Raw genomic sequence first — 19,753 nt, forward strand, 5'->3', positions numbered from 1 at the left:
AGACATATGGAGGACCTAAAGATGAAAAATCATCTGTTGTTACTGGATTAAAATGGGACAATTGTATTGTACGCTTGTGTGAACTCAGCCCAACAAAGAGGCTACCTACCTCATACTGTGTTCATGTTAGGTTATGTTCACATGTAAAATATTTGGTGAGTTTCTTTTTACCTCAGTATTTGTAACCAATACGAGGAGTGGTTAAGAAACACAGAAGTGGTGCTCATATTATTTCTATTAAACTTTTCCTCTGATTGTTCCACTCCTGGTTTTGTCTACAAATGCTGAGGTAAAAAAACTCACCAAATACTAGTGTACACATGGCCTAAGACGGAGGCTGAATATTTGGTTAGTCTATTACCTCAGTATTTGTAGCCAAAACCAGGAATAGGTGAAAAAATCCAGAAGTGGTGCTCATGTTTCTATTATACTTTTCCTCTGATTGTTCCACTCTAGGTTTTGGCTACAAATATTGAGGTGAAAAATTCACCAAATACTCAACATGTGCACATGGCCTTACTTTTGGTGTATCTAAAAAATAATAGGCGATTATTGGGTGATGGTTGAATCACAACTATTCGTGTTCACATTATTCATAATGAATCCCAAAGTACTCTTCCGGTATGCATCATGAATAACACATCTAATGCAAGTCAATGGGGAACCTGAGCATTATTCTTGCCGTGATGAATACTGAATTAGTACTCAGCATTCGATAAACATTATCTGAGCACGAATAGTTACAATTCACCCATCACTAATAATAATCTAATGGTGCAAAGTAAATTCTTGTCATGGGTCAATAAGGATTAATGAATCCACATTCAGTTTATAAATGTATTTTATGCTTGGATGTGGACATAGTGCTGGTCGATGTATAGTCCCATATGTTTGTTTTCTTAATCCATGTTTTGCCTCCTTATGTAGTTTAGATCAGTATATAAGATAAACTAATCCGCTACAGTGAGTCAGGTAATGAACAGATTGCACAATTTCTTTCATTGTTATACAGGAATGTTCTTTACATGAAACATTTATTGAAGCTATCTGTATCCTAGCTATGACATTTAGAAAGGTTTAACCGTGAACATATGCAACTCATCACAAAAAGGCAGTAATAATAACAAGTGATCACCACAAAGTCACTAACCTCTTGCAAGTAGCAGGGAAAGCAGCAAGTAATGCACCTCAAGGGCCTAATAACTGTGATTACTTCCCGGCCCGTGTTATTAGCAATGTGCATGGTGAAAGGCCGCAATGGTCCACATAAGTTTTTATTGAGGTAGATATTTTCCTCTATTGCAAAATAAAGCCTTTGTCCAAAGTTATCTTTTATTTCGTACTTGTTGCTCTTTTCGGTTCCAAGAAAAACTATAGAAAAAAAATGAAGGTGATTTGAAAACTTGCACATATCAAAGTAGAGTAATGGCCACGTTCTTTCTGAATTCTACTCTCTACATTACGGTATTGATTGTCATTGTGGCAACAATATTTATATGCTGTCGGCCAACTGTTGTGCTATATTACTGAAAAATAAAACAGAAGAGGCATACAAGGCATGCAGGAAACATTTACCGTATATTACTGGATAGAACCCCATTTTTTTTGGAATTGTTTAAAATTTGAATTACTTTTTTATCTCAACACAAAATGAATATTAATTTTTTTATTGTACTTTTAAACATAAAATTAAATAAGCACAACAAAGAAACTCGAAAACAAGAAAATACTTTAACAAAATACAGAGTAAAAAAAGGAAGAAAAGACTCAGTGCTATCTTGGAATCAAGTCAGCGTGCTATATGCTGCGGCAAACGTCTGTGGCTCACTTATAAAGTGTGGTGCTATGCTTATAGACCTCAATGAGGAAGAAATTAAAAACATGTCCAACGACGGCCATTTCACGCTGGCCTGTAGTTCAACTGAGCAATCTACAGACTCGATGAAAAGCAAGTCATCGTGAAACAACCATCATCTGTTCTTACTGTCTACTTTTTGAACCCTCTCTCCCCCAGGTAACCCCAGAATTTGATCTTTTTACTTCAAACAGCGAGTGCCACTTCCCTCTTACTTTTTGGAAATAAAATGCTTTAAACTCACTATGCTCATTCCCACAGGTCACTTGTCTGTCAACAATATGATGGTTTCTGTAAATTCTGTCCTGGCCAGACATCTGATTTCAGTAGCCAATCACCAACTGTAGCAGTCACATACCCAATTGGCCAAAATGGGACATTCAGAGACTGGGGAGTGCTGGGCAGTTATGTAAGAGAAGTGGTGGGAATTGTTGAGGAGAGGATCCATTATTTTAGTTTGTTTGAGCAGTCAATAACTTGGTTTGATCGAGATTGCATTCAATGGTGTAGAAAAATGTAAATGTATCACTCATCCCTCTCGGAAATCCAGTGTTAATGGGATAAGAGACAAATACTAATCAACGTAGGATATGTCATGTGGTGTCCTAAGGCTACCGTCGCCGCAGAGGTACTGCACCTCAGCCAGAGGTGTGGTGCTCCATCCTGGGTAAGAAAGAGGCCATCTGCCGGTTCATGTAACAAAAATCTGCAGACACCCAATTGTTAGTTCACACATTACATCAGGGCCGGGGCATGTCCCATTAATGCTTAGCGACCAGTAGCCTGGTTATGGAACTTAAGCCCCATGCACTGTCTCTAGTACAAACCAGGGGGTGGAGCTTGGTGGGTGAGCTGTTTGAGGAAAAATGGTCGGAGATAAATCTAAAAGTTGACCGTTGACAGAATCAGTCAGTCAGTCAGGAGCGGGGAGGAGACTGACTAGGGGTCCGGACCCTGGGGGGTCCTCCTCAATGCTGGGGATGTTGAAAAAAGAAGAATTAGGGGAGGGGTGTCAGACTCCCCTAAAGTTTTGTTCCACAAGCTACATCTCCCGGTGGAGGTATTTTGTCGCAAACGGGGTCCCGGTCCCTAGGATAGAAAAAGACTTCAGGACTTGCTAGCAACAATGGAGGCCAGGGTGACTGTACGCACCTTTGGGCCACAAGCAGCACACGGATCCGCTGGAAGGGGGTCACAGAGGATCAAGGAGCCAAGCATGCAGAATTCAATTTGAGGGTCTGTGACTCCTGGCTCATGGCACTGTGTGTGGAGGTGCAGGACCGGCGGAAGAGAGTCAACGCAGATGAGATGACCAGGAAAGGCAAACAAAGGCGAACCGGTACTGGCCTCAGACTTACTCAGGATCGGCAGATGCCCATCACTGGGGATCCCAAAATACTGTGGTGAACTAATCTGGCTGTTAACTGAGAACCGGTACAGTGAGTAAAAGACTGTTATTGCAAAGCCACGGTGTCGTTTCATTCCTACTGCATCACAGCCTGCCCTCATAGAATTTTTAATATTTACAACGGTCGCCCCGGGGTCCCGCTCCACCTGTGGGGAGCAAGAACACCTCAGCTACACCATCACCACCTGCCCCGGGGAACACGCAGCGCAGTGGCAGCCCACATAGCCGCAAAACCAAAGGTGGCATCACAAACTTTAAAAATTATAAATACAACTCCCATCATCATCTCCTTTATTATTCACAAGACGTCGCCAGGGTCACGGAGCTGGACCCCGCCACCACTGACATCCCCGGACTAGTCTGGCCTGTTTCCGAGTACCCCCGGCCCTGGGGGGCGTGTCATGTCATGCCTTCCATTCATGTGCAAAGTGAATGACTTTAGTATGGCATTAACAAAAATTATAAAATACAATTTCACTTCGGCACCCCATTATTAAAGTTTTTATGCCAAAAAACTGGCTTAAATATTTTGAAAAGTCAGAAAATATTTGCACAGTGAAAAGTTGTGCAAAAATAGTTAATTTTTTAATTTTCACACCAGATTTGGTTAGCATCAACCAAATTCTTGTAGCTGGTTAAAATTGGCCATGGTCAAAAGTCACAAAATTGGGGCTATCCCTGCTTGTCTAATTCATGATGAGTTATGGTATAAATTATTACACAAATCTTACTCTAGTCTATAAATGAAGTAAGAATTTTGCTGAGGTGCACACAATGTTTAAGACTTGCCTAATTTATTAACTTGCAAACGCCTCTTATTGAATTAGGTGCCTCTGACTCCACTATGTCCCCTCATGGTGACTGGTGTGAATAATCTCTATCTTTACATCTAATGTATCTCATATCAATCGTTCTGTAGATCATTCTTTCTGTAGAGCTTGTGAATACCATTATTATTTCTTCTGAAATGTGATTGTTTTACCCTTACAGTTTACAATTAGCAGCTAAACTAAAAACAGCAAGTGTAAGTGATGAGCGGAGCATTACAAAAGCCTGAGGGATGATTCACACTTATCATGGAGAATCCATCAGTGAATATTATATTAAATACAAGATATGTATCCCACAGTGATCGATCAAGCTTGAAATTTTTTTGTACCAACCTCCCCAATACCTGTTTTTTTTCTTTTTGTTCTATTATAGTAAGAAAACCATTACATATCCCGGCCCTCACAGAGAAAAAACTGAAGGCATCAAAGTTTATCTAGCCGTAGGCATGATTATCTGCATGGAGTCAGTTCCAAGCTGGGCCTCTTCTCCTGTGGGGTCCTTCCGCTATGTTGCTTAATACTTGTCTCCTACTAAGACACAAGTCTTAATTGAATCTAAGACAAAATGCCCCTTTGTTACATCTCACTCTCGTCATGTACATTATCTCTTTCATATTCTTTCCAGAAATCTGCCAGCTAATTGGTGGCAGTTTTCTGTAAATACAACTAGCATCATTGCAGGAGTGAAATATCATAAAAATGCCTGAGTAAATGGTGTCAGCTCTTTGTGATATGTAGCTATGAACAGTGATCCAAAAATGCTCTCATTTAAAGGCAATTTAATGTTCTCTGGGGTGCCAAGCTTGAATCCTTTGTAAATACTATAGAGAACTGTATATGAAGAATGTGAGGGAGGGCGCATTGTGCACACGTATAGTGATTATGTATTCTACACCATAAATGTATCCAGGAAATTCTACGCATATCTGCCACATGTAGACTTTGACTTTCTAAACCAGAAGAGTTTGATACTTTAAAGTACAGCTTTGGATTGGGGCCCTCTTATATGTTATATTAGGGACATACATAACCCTTTAAGAAAAGGAGGATCTATCCTCTATATGCTTTTGTTTTTTTAACCCCCTTCTTTCAAGAGCCATAACATTTTACCATGCGATATACTGGAAAATGGGAATTACATATCAATTGCAGCATTGTGCTGTAATCTGGCAATATTATTTTACAGGTCTGTCTAATTACAGTGATACCAAATGTTTTTTTGCTCTGTAAAACTTTCCAAGTGTGGCGCCCCTGACCTGTCAGGCACCACTGAGTACTGCACCCATGCTGGGGGCAGTACAATACAGGTAATCCAGAAGGCTGACCGAGGTGTGACTACAAAGGCACATAGTAATCAGGTCTCACACATCTACCTTTGATAGGGACCCCTGGGGAATCCAGAAGGGGGCGTGGCCTCCATGTCCACTCAAGGGGTGTGGTAGAGAGCCTGGTTTCTAGGTTGCAGAGGCAGACAAAGTAGGAAGGAGGAAGCTGAGTCTGAAGTGGAGCTCAGGGAGAGCAGACGCAAAGAGGAGACCTGAGGCTGCCACTAGTCAGACAACGTACACGCAGTGACTACCAACGGGGGAGATCGGTCACCTGGCAGTGCCACCCGAAATCCACCCAAGGCTAGAGAGAGCAAAGGAGTGGCAGAGTAAGGGGACTGCCAGGGAGGTACCAGGCCCGAAAGGGTAACAGGTCCCAGTGCAGTGATTTATTCAATTTTCCCTGCCAAACCTGCCAGTAGGGGCACTCCAGACCCACACCATACCACCACAGAGTCAGCAGCCACATAGCAAAGAGAGGGCCCATAGTTCACAGGAGGCAAGCAGCCGGAGTGACCTGGTCCAGGCTACAAGCAAACGGGCCAAAAGAAGGGGAGAGAGGCATCAGCAACTTCCCTGGGCGACCCCAGCAGGGCTTCAAGTAGGGGTCACCCCAAAACACACAGGGCTAGGAAGGCGAGTTGGTAGTCCCCCTCATCAGCCAGCCGGAAGGATACCTGGTTCCAGCCTGGTTCATCCCAGCTACGCCCGGGTTACTCACCCTACCATCAACTGTGAGTAAAAACCCTGAAAGACTGCCTGGACTATGTTTGAGTCATTCTGTGCCTTGTGGTTCCACACACTTACACAGGGCCCTGGGGCTTGCCTCACTCTCGGGAGGCCACTACAACTGACTGCACCCGCCATCAGCTCCAGGCACCCCTTAACCTGCAGTGGCGGTCACCCTGACCGCAATACCGAGAGTGGCGTCCCAAAAATCCTAAAAGAAGGTTCCCTACCTGTGACCAGACCATCCCACGTGGAGTTCCTGAAGGTAATGCACCGACACAACACCTGTGGGGCTTCACACAAGCAGATTGTTTCACGCAACTCTGGTCAACGGTCTGGGTCAGTCTCTCGCCGTGGACAGGAGCTGCATGAAATTCATCTTATGATGAACTGGGCTGTAGAGACATTACCTTTGCGCCACATGATGCACAGATGACGTCACGCCAGTTTGGTGAGTCAAACACTGTGCCAAAGAACCTACCATCTCTACCTGTAAGGCCCCCTTTACATGTCAGTGAAAAACCCAGATGTTTTTCACTGATGTGATAAAGGTGCGTATGTCCCTCCATGTGCCGTGATTTTGGCACACGTGTTATCTCCGTGTGCTATCCGTGATAATACATGGAGATCAGGCACTTATACTCTCCGGTCCATGCTCCTGCTGTCCGTGGTGCTGAAGTCTCCTGCTATGCTATGTCCGGCCACTGCTATCTTACCACTGCTGCTACTTCTGGGTCGGCTGTGCAGTGCATATTCATGAGCATAATTAGCCTGCCTGGAAGCAGGAGAAAGCAGCGCCTGGATACAGCGTCGCTGAAGACGGGTGAGTTTACAAAGCTTTTTATATAAATATATGTGTTTTTTTGGTACATGTTTCCATTATGTGGTCCGTGGGCCATTAGTGATACTAGAGAAAAATGGACATGTCTCAGTGCGGAATACACGGACACACATGTGCGCCACATGGAAACACGTCAGTAAGACATCACTGATGTGTGCGCAGACCCATTGATTTTAATGGGTATGCATATGCCCATGATTCTGGTACGTATAAAAACTGCAACATACGTAACACAATCTCTGACGTGTGAAAGAGACCTAATGTTTTTTTTTCACCACTAAAATATTAAAAAACTTCACATATTTGGTATCACCATAATCATATTGATGTGGCGAATCAAATTGTGGGGTACTTTTTACCACAAAATATACATCGTAAAACCAATTCCCCAAAAAACTGTGAGAATTGTGTTTTTTTTCAAAATTTCTATCCATTTGGATTTTTTTTCTACCATTTTACAGTACACTATTGTGGTAAAAGGAACAATGTCATTCAAAAGTACAATTCGTCCCACAAAACAAGAGCCCTCATGTCTATATGGACAGAAAAATAAAAAAGTTATGGATCTGGGAAGAAGGGGAGGAAAAAACAAAAATGCAAAAAAGAAATTTGGCTCCTTAGTGAAGGGGTGAATATATGACTTCTCCTTTGCATGATAGTGCTTTCACTTGCATTTGTGCATTACACGGAGAAGAGTTTTTACAGACAAAGATTTCTAGAAGTGTTCCTGCACCCATGCAGTGATTTCACTATTGTTCAGCTCACTCGGCTGTAGGTCGAGTTAATCACAGGAACATTTTTATGTAAGCTTCAGTTGGTTTATTTAGGCTTCATAAACCAGTCAAAACTAAAACTGAAAACAGCTTTTTCCGGCATACAGGAACAAACAGAACTTAACAGGCCATATACTGCTGCGCGTTCCACCCGTACAGATAAAAATCCGGCTCTTGTAGCATGAGCACTCCAGTGGAGGTCTGCACACCTCCAGACACACAGACCACAAACTAAATTGACAGGTCTCTATTTTACCTCCTGGAGCACAACCTAGGGTGGAGATATGTGAACAGCAATTCCAACTATCTCTTGGACTGTTCACAAAAACTCGGTTTGGTCATGGCCTTATAAGCCTTTCAGCATTTAACATGCTAGAGCCTGCTTCAGGGTTTACTTCACTGAGGCCATCAACCTGGGTGAAATATCTCCTCTAAGGATTTTACCAGTGACCCTGTTTTACTGTTTATAATAAAGTGCCGCATAAGGGTCCATAGATCATGAACTTCCAATAATGTCCAGAAGCCTTGTCCTTTGTGCACATGCATTTTTCCAGAATCTCTGAATCTTTTGATGATATTATGCATTGTAGATGTTGGGAACTTCAAAATCTTTGCAATTTTATAATGAAAAATACTTTTCTTAAATTGTTCCATAATTTTTAGATGCAGTTGTTCACAGATTGGTGAACTTTTGACCATCTTTGCTTCTGAGAGACTCTGCCTATCTATCATACGATTATTATACAGTCATGTGAATTAGATGAAAATTGACCCTTCAACTGGTATTATTCATAGGTATTACTTCCTTTTCCAGCCTTTTTTTTTTAACTTTGTCCCAACTTTTTTGAGATGTGGTGCAATCATAAGTTTCAAAATGAGTTCATTCATTTAAATGAAATGGAAAAATGCCCAACTTTTCAATTATGATATTTTTTAAATGTTCTATTGTGAGTAAAATATGGCTATAAAGATTTCCAAATTATTAAACGGCAACCATTGTTTAATTTTTATTTCATATATCAATAGTATACATGAAAATATGTAATTCTGAGGTAAAATCTGTAATCAGGGAAGACTTTCCCATTACTGAGATAGGAGATGGTGGCTGTTACTGATGAGATTCTATTCTGACGACGGGAGGAGGGAGGACCTAGAAGCAGAGGAAGGAGCTAGAGACTAGAGACAGAGGGAGGAGCTAGAGGCAGAGCTCCGACCTCTCCTCCATCTTCTATCTACATAGACTCATCAGTAACAGCTGCCATCTCCTATACAGATTTTACCTCAGAATTGAGAATTTGGATAATGACTGATCAATTTTGACAGAGAAAGAAGCAGATTTGTCTGATAAGATATATTACAAAGTTTCTTAGTTTTATGTGCTCTATTGACTTATGAAATAAAAATTAAAACGACAGGTATGCTTTAAATTTTTGTTTCCTTTACAATTAATACAGTGTCTAATCTTTTTTGGAATTAGGATTCTGCTAATTGTGGGAATCTGTTCAGTGATCTCCTCTCCACAAGCCTAGTTATGTCATCCAACAAGAATATGGAAATTTACCCTATTGATCATAGAATAGTGAGAAGATAGAAAACAGGCACTAAGCAGCCCTGTCTAAGGTGCAAGGTGAAGTTGTAGTGATTTTCCATCACCAAAACAAGTATTAATCTATGCATTGGGCCCCCTCCCACATACTAAATATAAATATGTATGCCCTTTATATAGGCACATATGCCTATATAGGGTCTCAGAGGTAGGAATAAAAAAAAAAAAAAATAATGCTACTGTGTTTCCCCAAAAATAAGCTCTATCCCAAAAAATAGCTCCAGCAGGAATTTTAGGCATTTTGGGAGTAAACCTTAAATTTAAACCATTCCTCAAAAATAAGCCCTAGTTGCAGTACAATAACGAAATGTTCATGCAGTTATAATAGTTACAGAATTTTGCAGCACACTTCATTAAAGAAAGCAGACTCCCAAAAGAGAGAAGACAGACCTCGCAATCATACTCACCAGACCCCGAACAGTTACAACTTGCAGGTGGCAATGGTGTACGAGATCTCCCACAAAAATCTGTGTCGCTGTCAGCTCTGCTTACACATAAATAAATCAGATTCAGGATCCCACAGCTCTCACACACACATTTGATCGCAGTATCATCACACATCACACACACATCCGGTCTCAGTAAGATCACACACACACACACACATCTGGTGATACCATACAACTCCAGGGACCTGGGAAACTGTGGAACAGAAGGAACTGTAGCGGAAACCATTGATGAACTACGAGTGGAAGGCATGGAGGATCTGCACAGGTCCTCTATGCATTCCACTGTAGGTCCTCAATGTGTTCCACCGCAGGTCCTCACAATCCACAGCGGCCGTAAGCAGTACTGTATCACTGGATGTGTGTGTTTGTGAGGTTACTGCGATTGAATGTGTGTGATGTGTGATGTCACTGCAATCGGATGTGTGTGTTTGTGAGAGTTGAGGGATGCATTCCACTGTCTCCCAGGACTCTCTTAATGGCCACAAGCAGGGGAAGATCGCTGTGGAACAACCAAGGACCTGCTGGGAGTGCCTGCTGTGGATCACAGGAGGACCTGTGAGTGACGAAGATATCCGGGGTCTGGTAAGTACAACTCTCCTGGGGAATGTCTGCTTTTTTTGGGGGGAGGGGGGTAAACTTACCCCAACCCATTTTTCACCAAAAATAAGACAAATACCAAGAATAGGCATGCGTGCATATTTTGGGGCAAAAAAAAAAAATACAACACCCTGTCTTATTTTTGGGGAAACACGGTTTGTATATTAACTATAGAATATAGACCTTAGATTTAGTTTCCCTTTCTATTGGTTTTCCATAATATTATTGTTATTATTATTTACATTTTTAAAACACTTTTTAGTTTGACTCTTCATTTTTCTTTGTTTTCTCTCCTGGATCACCCAAATAATTTGTCTTTCTTCTTCTAAGGACCATGTAGTGCCTCATATATGTATGCCCCATTTTGGAATTAAAAGCAGATTAGTAAAAGAATCCATTTATCCCTTTTGTACACTTAAAGGGGTTTTCACACTACGAGGAGAACCCCTTCTCAATCCCTAGTTTATGACCCATGATAATAAAAAAGCTTAAACACAGCTCCCGTGTCAGTACCATTCCACGAGACTGTGAATGCAGTAATCATCTTATCACTTTTGTACACTTAAAGGGGTTTTCCCACTATGATGAGAACCCCTTCTTATTCCCTAAGTTTGGACCCATAATAACAAAAAGCTTAAACTCACCTCCCGTGTCGGCACCATTCCAGCGGTGTTGGCGCTCATATTCCCATGACTTATGTGAGGTTGTTACATCACGCCGCTGCGCATCTCGCTGGCGCTCGGGTCCAGCACTGCTGCTGCTGCTTGGTGGCTCGAGTGGTGAGCCGAATCCGGGGCCTCGAGCGGCGCTCCTCGCCCGTGCAGTGAAAGGGGTGATTTTGGGGTTTGGGGAGTTGGTCCGTGACGCCACCCACAGTTTGTGGTGAGGTTGGGACACCACCGCTGCTCTGGACGGGGATCCCGGGAGCGATGACAGGGAGCAGCCGAGGTATTTCTCTCCCCTCCGTGGGTAGGGGGTTGGTGGTCCTGGGGCCCGGTGAGGTGAGACGGGGAGGGCAGGGTTGGCGAGGTGCAGGGTCGCGGGGGCAGCGCGGCGCCAGACGGCACGGTGTACTCACTCAGCAAATGATGGATACAGAGTCTCCGGTAAAACAAACGGCTGGATGGACGGGTCCCGCAGCCGGCTGCGGTAGTTACTCCCGGTAGGTTGGTGGTGGCTGTCTTTCCCTGCACCTGTTGTGCATCTTCGGCCCCGATGGCTTCCCACCGGTAACCCGCTCCCCAGCTGGGATATGGGCCGGAGGAGCCCCTGTTGCCCGCAGGCTCTGGCCCTGGGAATTCTAACTGTGGCGGTAGTTGTATTTCCCTTTCTCGGTTTGGACGGTTGCCCTCAGTCGGATCTTTGCTGCTAGGAAACCCCGGAGGTTCCGGTCGCTAACGGATTTGACCAGTTTAATGGCAACTCCAAGCCTGGTCGGGGTCCGTAGGCCCTGCCGGTTTGTGCTGGCTTCTCTTCGCTCCCCGGTTTGGTACCGGCGGGCCACCGCCCATCCCCGGTCCTACGGTTCCGCGTCAATCAGCCTCTCCTGCAGATGGCCACCACCGTCTGCAAACCTTGCTCTAGGTGCCCGGGCCACGTACCCGGACACGGTCAGTCTGCTCCTCTACTACTTTACTCCTCATGCTTTCACTCTCTGAACTTATCTGACTTCCTTTCCCGCCTCCAGGACTGTGAACTCCTCAGTGGGTGGGGCCAACCGCCTGGCTCCACCCCACCTGGTGTGGACATCAGCCCCTGGAGGGAGGCAACAAGGATTTGTGTGTGACTGGTGTGCCTATCTCGGGGTGTGGGGTGTGTTGTTGCAGTACATGTGACGACCTGGCTAGTCCAGGGCGCCACATTCCCCCTTGGTTAAATCCAGACCGTCTGTGGGCTGCCCGTCCATCACCGGTTTTATTTTTGCAAAAACTGTAGAAAAAGGTAGAAAAACATTTAAACAAAGCATTTTTCATGAATCTTCCCTTCACGGGAGGCACGGTACTTAAACGTTACTAACGGTAGTCACTTTTATTAAAACATACGGCTTCCTCTCTCTCCCGCCCAAACAACCTGACCCTGATGCTGCCCCTAAGAAGTGGGCAGCACACCTTGACCCCAGTCCATCTCCAGGCTGCCCGAGCAGGTACGGGTACAGTGTTTCGCACCATGCGGTCTTTTCAGGGGACCCACGTCCCTGGGGAACCCCTGACCCCTGGAGGATGGCCACCGGTCCAGGTGGTGACCGGGCCCCAGCCTACTCTGCTGCGGGCCCTTCCTCCAATCTGCCTCTCCGGAGGCGGTGACGGATTTATGCCAAATATTTACATTTCCACAAGTTTGTGGTTGCCCTGCAAGTTCTCGGGCGTGTCCGTAAGCAGTTCCTTATGCACGGTGCAAAGGGTCCCTATGGGGACAACTTTCCGGCAACGGCCGGTTCAATCACGGTTGACAATCAGATTAACTTCTCGGTTTATTATTTTCATTCATTTACTCAACAACAGTACTGGTGGTCCCAACGGGGACAACGGTGCAATGGAGGGACCACTGCCTTACTCCGACTCTTCCTCTGAGGTGGCCTCACCCTCTGCTACCAATATTTCAAACATGCGGTGGCAGGTCTATTGGGAAAGGGGCGCCCGGTATCCATATCCACCGGCGCGCGGGCTATAGAAAACTACCGGTCCACCGTCGTGGCGAAAGCTCTCACCCGCTTCCTCGGACTCCAAAACTGGTTCTGTATCAGGTCCGGAATCATCACTCCTAGCCCCCTCACGGTCAGGCGCTCCCTCTAGGGCCAGGTGGACTGCCGGGTCCTTCTTCTTCTCCGCGCCATGTGAGTCACCACCTGTCGCGGCAGCATCCGGACCCGCAGCCTCCGCAAGCTCTCAGACCTCCGGATCCCGGCACTCAGCACTTCGGGCCCCACCGCTGGGGCACGGGGCAGCAAGTCAGGTAGGTTAGCGCTGGGGTGCCCCATGGGTAGTGGCAGGGATGGTACAAGGGCCAGGATCGGACCGGGTCTCCCAGCCGCAGCGGCCTGTCCCTGTGGGACATGGAGGCGTGGGTCACTCACCAGCTCCGTCATGTCGGCTCCCATCTCGTACATCTGGGCAATCGCAACCAGCGCTACTACCTCGGTGGTCCACTGCTCCGCCAGGAGACGTATCTGATTCTGATGACATTGGTTGGACTCAGTTACTAGAGGCCCACATCCACGCCACGGTCCCAGGCGTGGGCTGCTGGGCCGCGGGCGGTGCAGGCGGGATTGACATGGTATCGCAGCTTCAGAGTTCCAGGAACCGGATTGTTGACAGAGTCCTGGCGTCCCTGTCTTTATAGCCGCGGCTTACATGCGCCATCCGCCCCCCCTTGGTATTTTTTCTGCACCTCCTCTTCAGGGGCGGAGCTTCGGCTTTCGCGCCTCCACTGCTCGAGAAGGCGCTCGAGCGGGAAATTTTTCGCCCCCAAGATGGCGGATTCTGAAATTTTTCGGCCGGACACCACCGGCGGGACACAAGGCGCACTTCTACCAGCTGGTAGAATGGTAAGATCCTGTTCATGATGCCAAGTTTGTCGCGGGCAGGGAGGGCGCTGTGCTCACCACGCTCGGGTCTGGCGCTGCGGCTGCTGCTCGGTGGCTCGGGTGGTGGGCCGGATCCAGGGACTCGAGCGGCGCTTCTCGCCCGTGAGTGAAAGGGGGTAGTGTGGTTTGGGGGATTTGGTCCGTGACGCCACCCACGGTTTGTGGTGAGGTTGGAACACCACCGCTGCTCTGGACGGGGATCCCGGGAGCGATGACAGGGAGCAGCCGAGGTGTTTCTCTCCCCTCCGTGGGTAGGGGGTTGGTAATCCCGGGGAGGGCAGGGTTGGCGAGGTGCAGGGTCGCGGGGGCAGCGCGGCGCCAGACGGCACGGTGTACTCACTCAGCCAATGATGAATACAGAGTCTCCGGTAAAACAAACGGCTGGATAGACGGGTCCCGCAGCCGGCTGCGGTAGTTACTCCCAGTAGGTTGGTGGTGGCTGCCTTTCCCTGCACCTGTTGTGTATCTTCGGCCCCGATGGCTTCCCACCGGTAACCCGCTCCTCAGCTTGGATATGGGCCGGAGGAGCCCCTGTTGCCTGCAGGCTCTGGCCTTGGAAATCTACCTGTGGCGGTAGTTGTATTTCCCTTTCTCGGTTTGGACGGTTGCCCTCAGTTGGGTCTTTGCTGCTAGGAAACCCCGGAGGTTCCGGTCGCTAACGGATTTCACCAGTTTAACAGCGACTCCAAGCCTAGTCGGGGTCCGTAGGCCCTGCCGGTTTGTGCAGGCTTCTCTTGCTTCCCGGTTCAGTACCGGCGGGCCACCGCCCATCCCCGGTCCTACGGTTCCGCGTCAATCAGCCTCTCCTGCAGACGGCCACCACCGTCTGCCAACCTTGCTCTAGGTGCCTGGGCCACGTACCCGGACATGGTCAGTCTGCTCCTCTACTACTTTACTCCTCACGCTTTCACTCTCTGAACTCATGTGACTTCCTTTCCCGCCTCCAGGACTGTGAAATCCTCAGTGGGTGGGGCCAACTGCCTGGCTCCACCCCACCTGGTGTGGACATCAGCCCCTGGAGGGAGGCAACAAGGATTTGTGTGTGACTGGTGTCCCTATCTCGGGGTGTGGGGTGTGTTGTTGCAGTACCTGTGATGACCTGGCTAGTCTAGGGCGCCACACAAGCCCTGCACCTAATCACCGCCAAATTCTCTCTGCCCACTTTCACTTCCTGTTAATTACTCATATGTCTGAAGGTGGGGAGAGAGAATCCGGTGGTGATTGGGCGCAAGACTCGCATGACGTAACAACCTCACATATGCGCAGGAAATGCAAGTTCCAACACCGCTGAAACAGCGCCGACACGGGAAATGAGTATAAGCTTTTTTATTTTAATGGGGGCATACATGGGGAATAATAATGGGATGTCCAAATACTGGACAACCCGTTTTAATGGGTCTATTATATTTTATTACGTATTGTGAAACAACTTCCATCATTAACTGTTCTATGGTTTCAATACTGAGCAGCTCAGTGGCTTTGGGACAGTAATACTTCTTAAACCATTATTCACAGCTTTAGTCTTAAATGAAACATCTTAAAATGTCTCTGATATGTTGTCTCCTGTTATATTGTAACTGTACAATAGTTGTATAGTGTTTGCCATTTAAAATTTATTATGCTACTTACCCCCTAAGAGTTCAACTTCTTGATGAATAATAATGTGCTGTATCTGAAAAAAAAATAAATTCAGTTATAATGTAAATGTATTATTTACAGTATATGCCATTTTTTAAATGTATCTTATAAGAATTCTTATGTTATGCTTTTACCCAATAAAAATATCCAATGTCTTCCTATCTCTCTACACTAAGCAGATCGGTCAACAAATTTTTTAACTGCATACATAATAAATAGATCTTTTAGACCTGATGAAAATGCTACACCTTGAGTATACATATGTACAGTGCCTTGCAAAACTTTTCAGCCCCCTTGCATTTTTCAACCATTTTCCACATTTCAGGCTTCAAACCTAAAGATAACAATTTTAAATTTTATGGTGAAGAATCAACAACAAGTGGGACACAATTGTGAAGGTGAACGATATTTATTGCTTATTTTAATTTTTTGTAAAAAATAAATAACTGTAATTGGGGCATGCAATATTATTGGGAAAAGGTTGAAAAATTCAAGGGGGCTGAGTACTTTCGCAAGGCACTGTATGTATTAAAGTAGGCATAAAGATTAGGGCAAAAAGCTATGAATGACTCTGGTCATACACTCACGTCAGTAGAGCCCTGTAAACATCCTACTATTTACCAGTATCCTCAGAACCTCTTCTCATTAGTAGGCCCTACAACCCATGTAAAGACATCAAGGTTCCGACTCATCAGAAGGTGTTCTGGTGATGCTACAGGTAGGACAGTCATAAGGCTGGGATGATCCAGTAGCTACAAACTTCTGAATCTTTTTGCTCAACTCAAATACATATTATATAATAATGAGATATTTGGTTTGGTAGTCTGTGGCCACTGGATGTTTTTTCTTATCTCTGATATATTTACTCCTCAACATTGAAATTGCAAGGCCAAGAAGGAAAAGTCGTGGAACTATGGAAATCACAGGATTGATAGAAATGTTAATCATATCCAGAAGTACAGGCAATTTCACACCTTAATATGTTATCAATGAGGTTATGTCATGGTCATCTTTCTATTTTTGGAGACTAGTGATGGATTCAGGGTTGGGATCCTTCATTTCTATCTGGGACTCTACATTTAAACGTGGTTATATTTTTTTCAGTACATCATGAGTTAATGTCAGTTTTGCTATCCAGCATTCCTAGCTGAGTGTTTCAGCTGCAGCTACTTTGTATCCATGCCCCTTCAGGTCTAAGTAGAGGTGTTACCCAGCAATCATTGCTGAAGATACAAATCCATTTGTGCACTAGCACCCTTGGTGGAAGGAACTGAGAAAGTGTTCCAGAAGCCGGACTTTATCCTTTTTTGTTGCTGTTGTACCCTGTTTGTCTTACCTTTCCATGTGTTTTATCAGTGTAGCGGTGGGGCTAGCATGGAGCCAACGCACTAGCCAGGGTGACTACAAGGTTTTTTCAGGGTCTCAGGTTCCTTCTCGGTGACAGTTGCGGAGACTGTATAGGGCCTAGCTAGAAGTGTAAATCAAAAAAGGTCCGTGGAGCCTCTGTTAGGAGTCTCAACACAGAAAATAGCCAGATATCCCTACGGGAATGACCTAGCCAAGGAGTGGCTCTTTATAGGAGACCACCATAACCACCATATTAAGTGGCCCTTTTAGTCAATATCCAACTTTTTGACGAGTTTAAAAATATGACAAGGGGAATACCAAGGCCAGGTATCCATCCACAGACAGCTGTTTGGGGTGTTGCCCATCATCAGTGTGGAGTAGGATTCTGGCTAAGTGGGAGCAACGCCTAGTAGACCAACAAGACTAGAAGTGTACAGAGAGCTGCAGGTGAGGATAGGAGGTATCCCATCTACTCCTCTCAGTAGAGTTAAAGCCCATCATTGTTATTGTGTCCCCAGTGTTCCCCCATTCTTGTTGTATTGTTTGCTGTATTTTTGTCATGCGTCAGATGTCTGTTGGTCTGAACGCGCCCGCCACGCTTGCAGGTTAACAATGTTTTTCTGAGTAATATTCTTGTATCAGTGTGTGCTGCACATACACCCCAGAATATGTATGTCTGGTTATCTAAAGGTGGTTATCTAAAGTTCAGGGCATAGTGACAAAATATGGCAGCAGATGCTCCCAACCCACAGTGGATGGCAGAAGTGACATGGAGAGTTGCATCATTGTACAGAGGCATGGCAACTTGGAGAGGGAGGCTCCTCACCTACCATGGTAAATAGCTTTCAGAAAGGAGGACTTTCTAATAAGATGGCCTGCAAAGATAAAAATTAGCTGCTGAAGAGAGTAAGCTGGAACCTGGACAAGGCAAGCATATGCCCTGTACTATGGGGCACGTCTTTTAGGAGTTGACCTTGAGTGATGTATGGAAGGTCTAGAATGAGCTAGTAGAGCTGGTGAGAAGGCCAAGATCATGTATGTTTTGGTTACATTATTGTCATAAGCTTGCCACAATGAAACAACCAATAGAGGCTGTAAATTGGAAATCCTGGAACTATATATCAGCTTGAAGAAGGAGCTTTGAGGGAGACCCTGGCCTGGCCTCTCAGTATTGGTGGCTTTGTGCACAAATGGGTATTGTTCCTCTAATCCTCTGGACCAGAAAGCCAATATGATTGATCAAGCTCAAGCTAAAAGACTGTAACCATACTGCTTTGTGACATGCATATGTTTTTTTTTGTTGTTGAAATGTTTAAGCATTGCAGCCCATCCTAAATTAGTGGCATAAATTCAGTTGAAGCTTGTAAGAATGTGAAGCGGAAACCCCCCCCTCACAAAGTAAATAGAAAAAAAAAAAAATCACAGAAAAGAAACAGCCATTACCAACACAAGATCAGATTATCAATGCACTAGTGTGATGCCCTGACAAAATCAGGTTGTCACAGAAGACTGCATCCATCTTCCAGATGTAGGATTCCCTCCTCCTTGGCCCTCCATCACAACCCACACACAGGTACATACACCAGCCACAAAGCCTCGTTAACCCCCAGGGACAATAGGGACACACCAGTGGACAGGGCCAAGCAGATGGTGACGCCCACCTAGGGGTTCTGAGGTGTCAGGGGAGGGAACAAGACAGTTCAGTTTGGAGGAGTGAAGAGAGAGGACAGTAGAAGTCTATAGTCGGAGGTTGTAGCTTCCGGACTAGTGGAGCTGACTTGGTGGCAGACGGCAGAGCAGGGCCATAGGCGATGGTGATCCGGTCGCGGGAGACCTTAAGTGGACCGGGGCAGGGTTGTAGCCCGCCGATGCCAACAGCGGGGATCCGGTCCGGAGGCCGTGCACAGTCAGGGTACCTGGACCCTAGGGCGAGAACTGCTTCACGCACCTTTCCAATTGGCCAGTCAGGGACAAGATTCCAAGTCTTTTCCCACCAGCAGCCCAGATAGAGCGAGACGGAAGCCCAGCGCGGGGGATAGGGCGTCTGCAAGTGCCTGCAAAGATCCCAAGGGTCAGATCTCGCGGGCCACATCTCCCACAGGAAAGATACCGGGAGTGGACTTTTCCCGTTTTATGCAGCACTAGTCAACACACAAGACAATACAGAAGTGCAGGAGGAAGGGCCCCTGTTCTGTTCACCGGTGGGACCCGAGCACCCCTCCGGAGGCTACCGGTATCCGGAACATGGTTTACTTCTTGGACTTGGTGTGACTTATTTACAAACAGTGAGTACACCGGTATCATCCGGTCCAGCCCTGCAGACTGCGTCCCTGCACCCCAGCACTCCACCGACACATGGGCCCCGGGCCTACACCTCCCCTACCCATGGAAGGGATACCATCCTGCTGCCTCGCTCCATCAGCCCCGGGCACCCCATACCAAGGCAGCGGCGGTGTCACCAACCATCACCGCAACGCACGGGTGGCGTCACTGACACAAACTCTCCCCTGTAAATACCCCCTTATTCAGTTGTGAGGACGGAAGGCTGCACGAGCCCGGGGCCGGTTGCCACTCGAGCCACAGCAACGATCCCGGATCCGAGCGTCCCGAGCAGCCCCTGCCGTGGTCTGTCCCCCGACCGCAACACTAGCAGTATGCAGCAGACCCCATGACAAAGGGGGCGGGGCAGCACAGGTGCAAAATACAGATGAAACAATCACTCACAACCTACCATTCAAAAAAGCAACGTGCAGATGGATTATGCACAATCTT

At 46.2% G+C, this 19,753-nt stretch overlaps 1 protein-coding gene across 1 annotated transcript in view; it reads right to left on the reverse strand.

Moving 5' to 3' along the window:
• LOC142297296 (phospholipid scramblase family member 5-like) overlaps positions 1-15,725 on the reverse strand; it is a 127,450-nt gene extending 111,725 nt beyond the window's left edge. The window contains exons 1-3 of the mRNA XM_075341539.1: positions 15,714-15,725; positions 15,626-15,668; positions 1,151-1,371 (exon numbers count right to left, since the gene is read on the reverse strand). Of these exons, the coding sequence (XP_075197654.1) occupies positions 1,151-1,371; positions 15,626-15,668; positions 15,714-15,725 (276 nt within the window). The remainder of the gene's footprint in view (positions 1-1,150; positions 1,372-15,625; positions 15,669-15,713) is intronic.
• Between the last annotated feature and the right edge of the window lie 4,028 nt (positions 15,726-19,753).

Source organism: Anomaloglossus baeobatrachus, chromosome 3 (assembly GCF_048569485.1).
Source record: "Anomaloglossus baeobatrachus isolate aAnoBae1 chromosome 3, aAnoBae1.hap1, whole genome shotgun sequence".
Classification (NCBI taxonomy): domain Eukaryota; kingdom Metazoa; phylum Chordata; class Amphibia; order Anura; family Aromobatidae; genus Anomaloglossus; species Anomaloglossus baeobatrachus.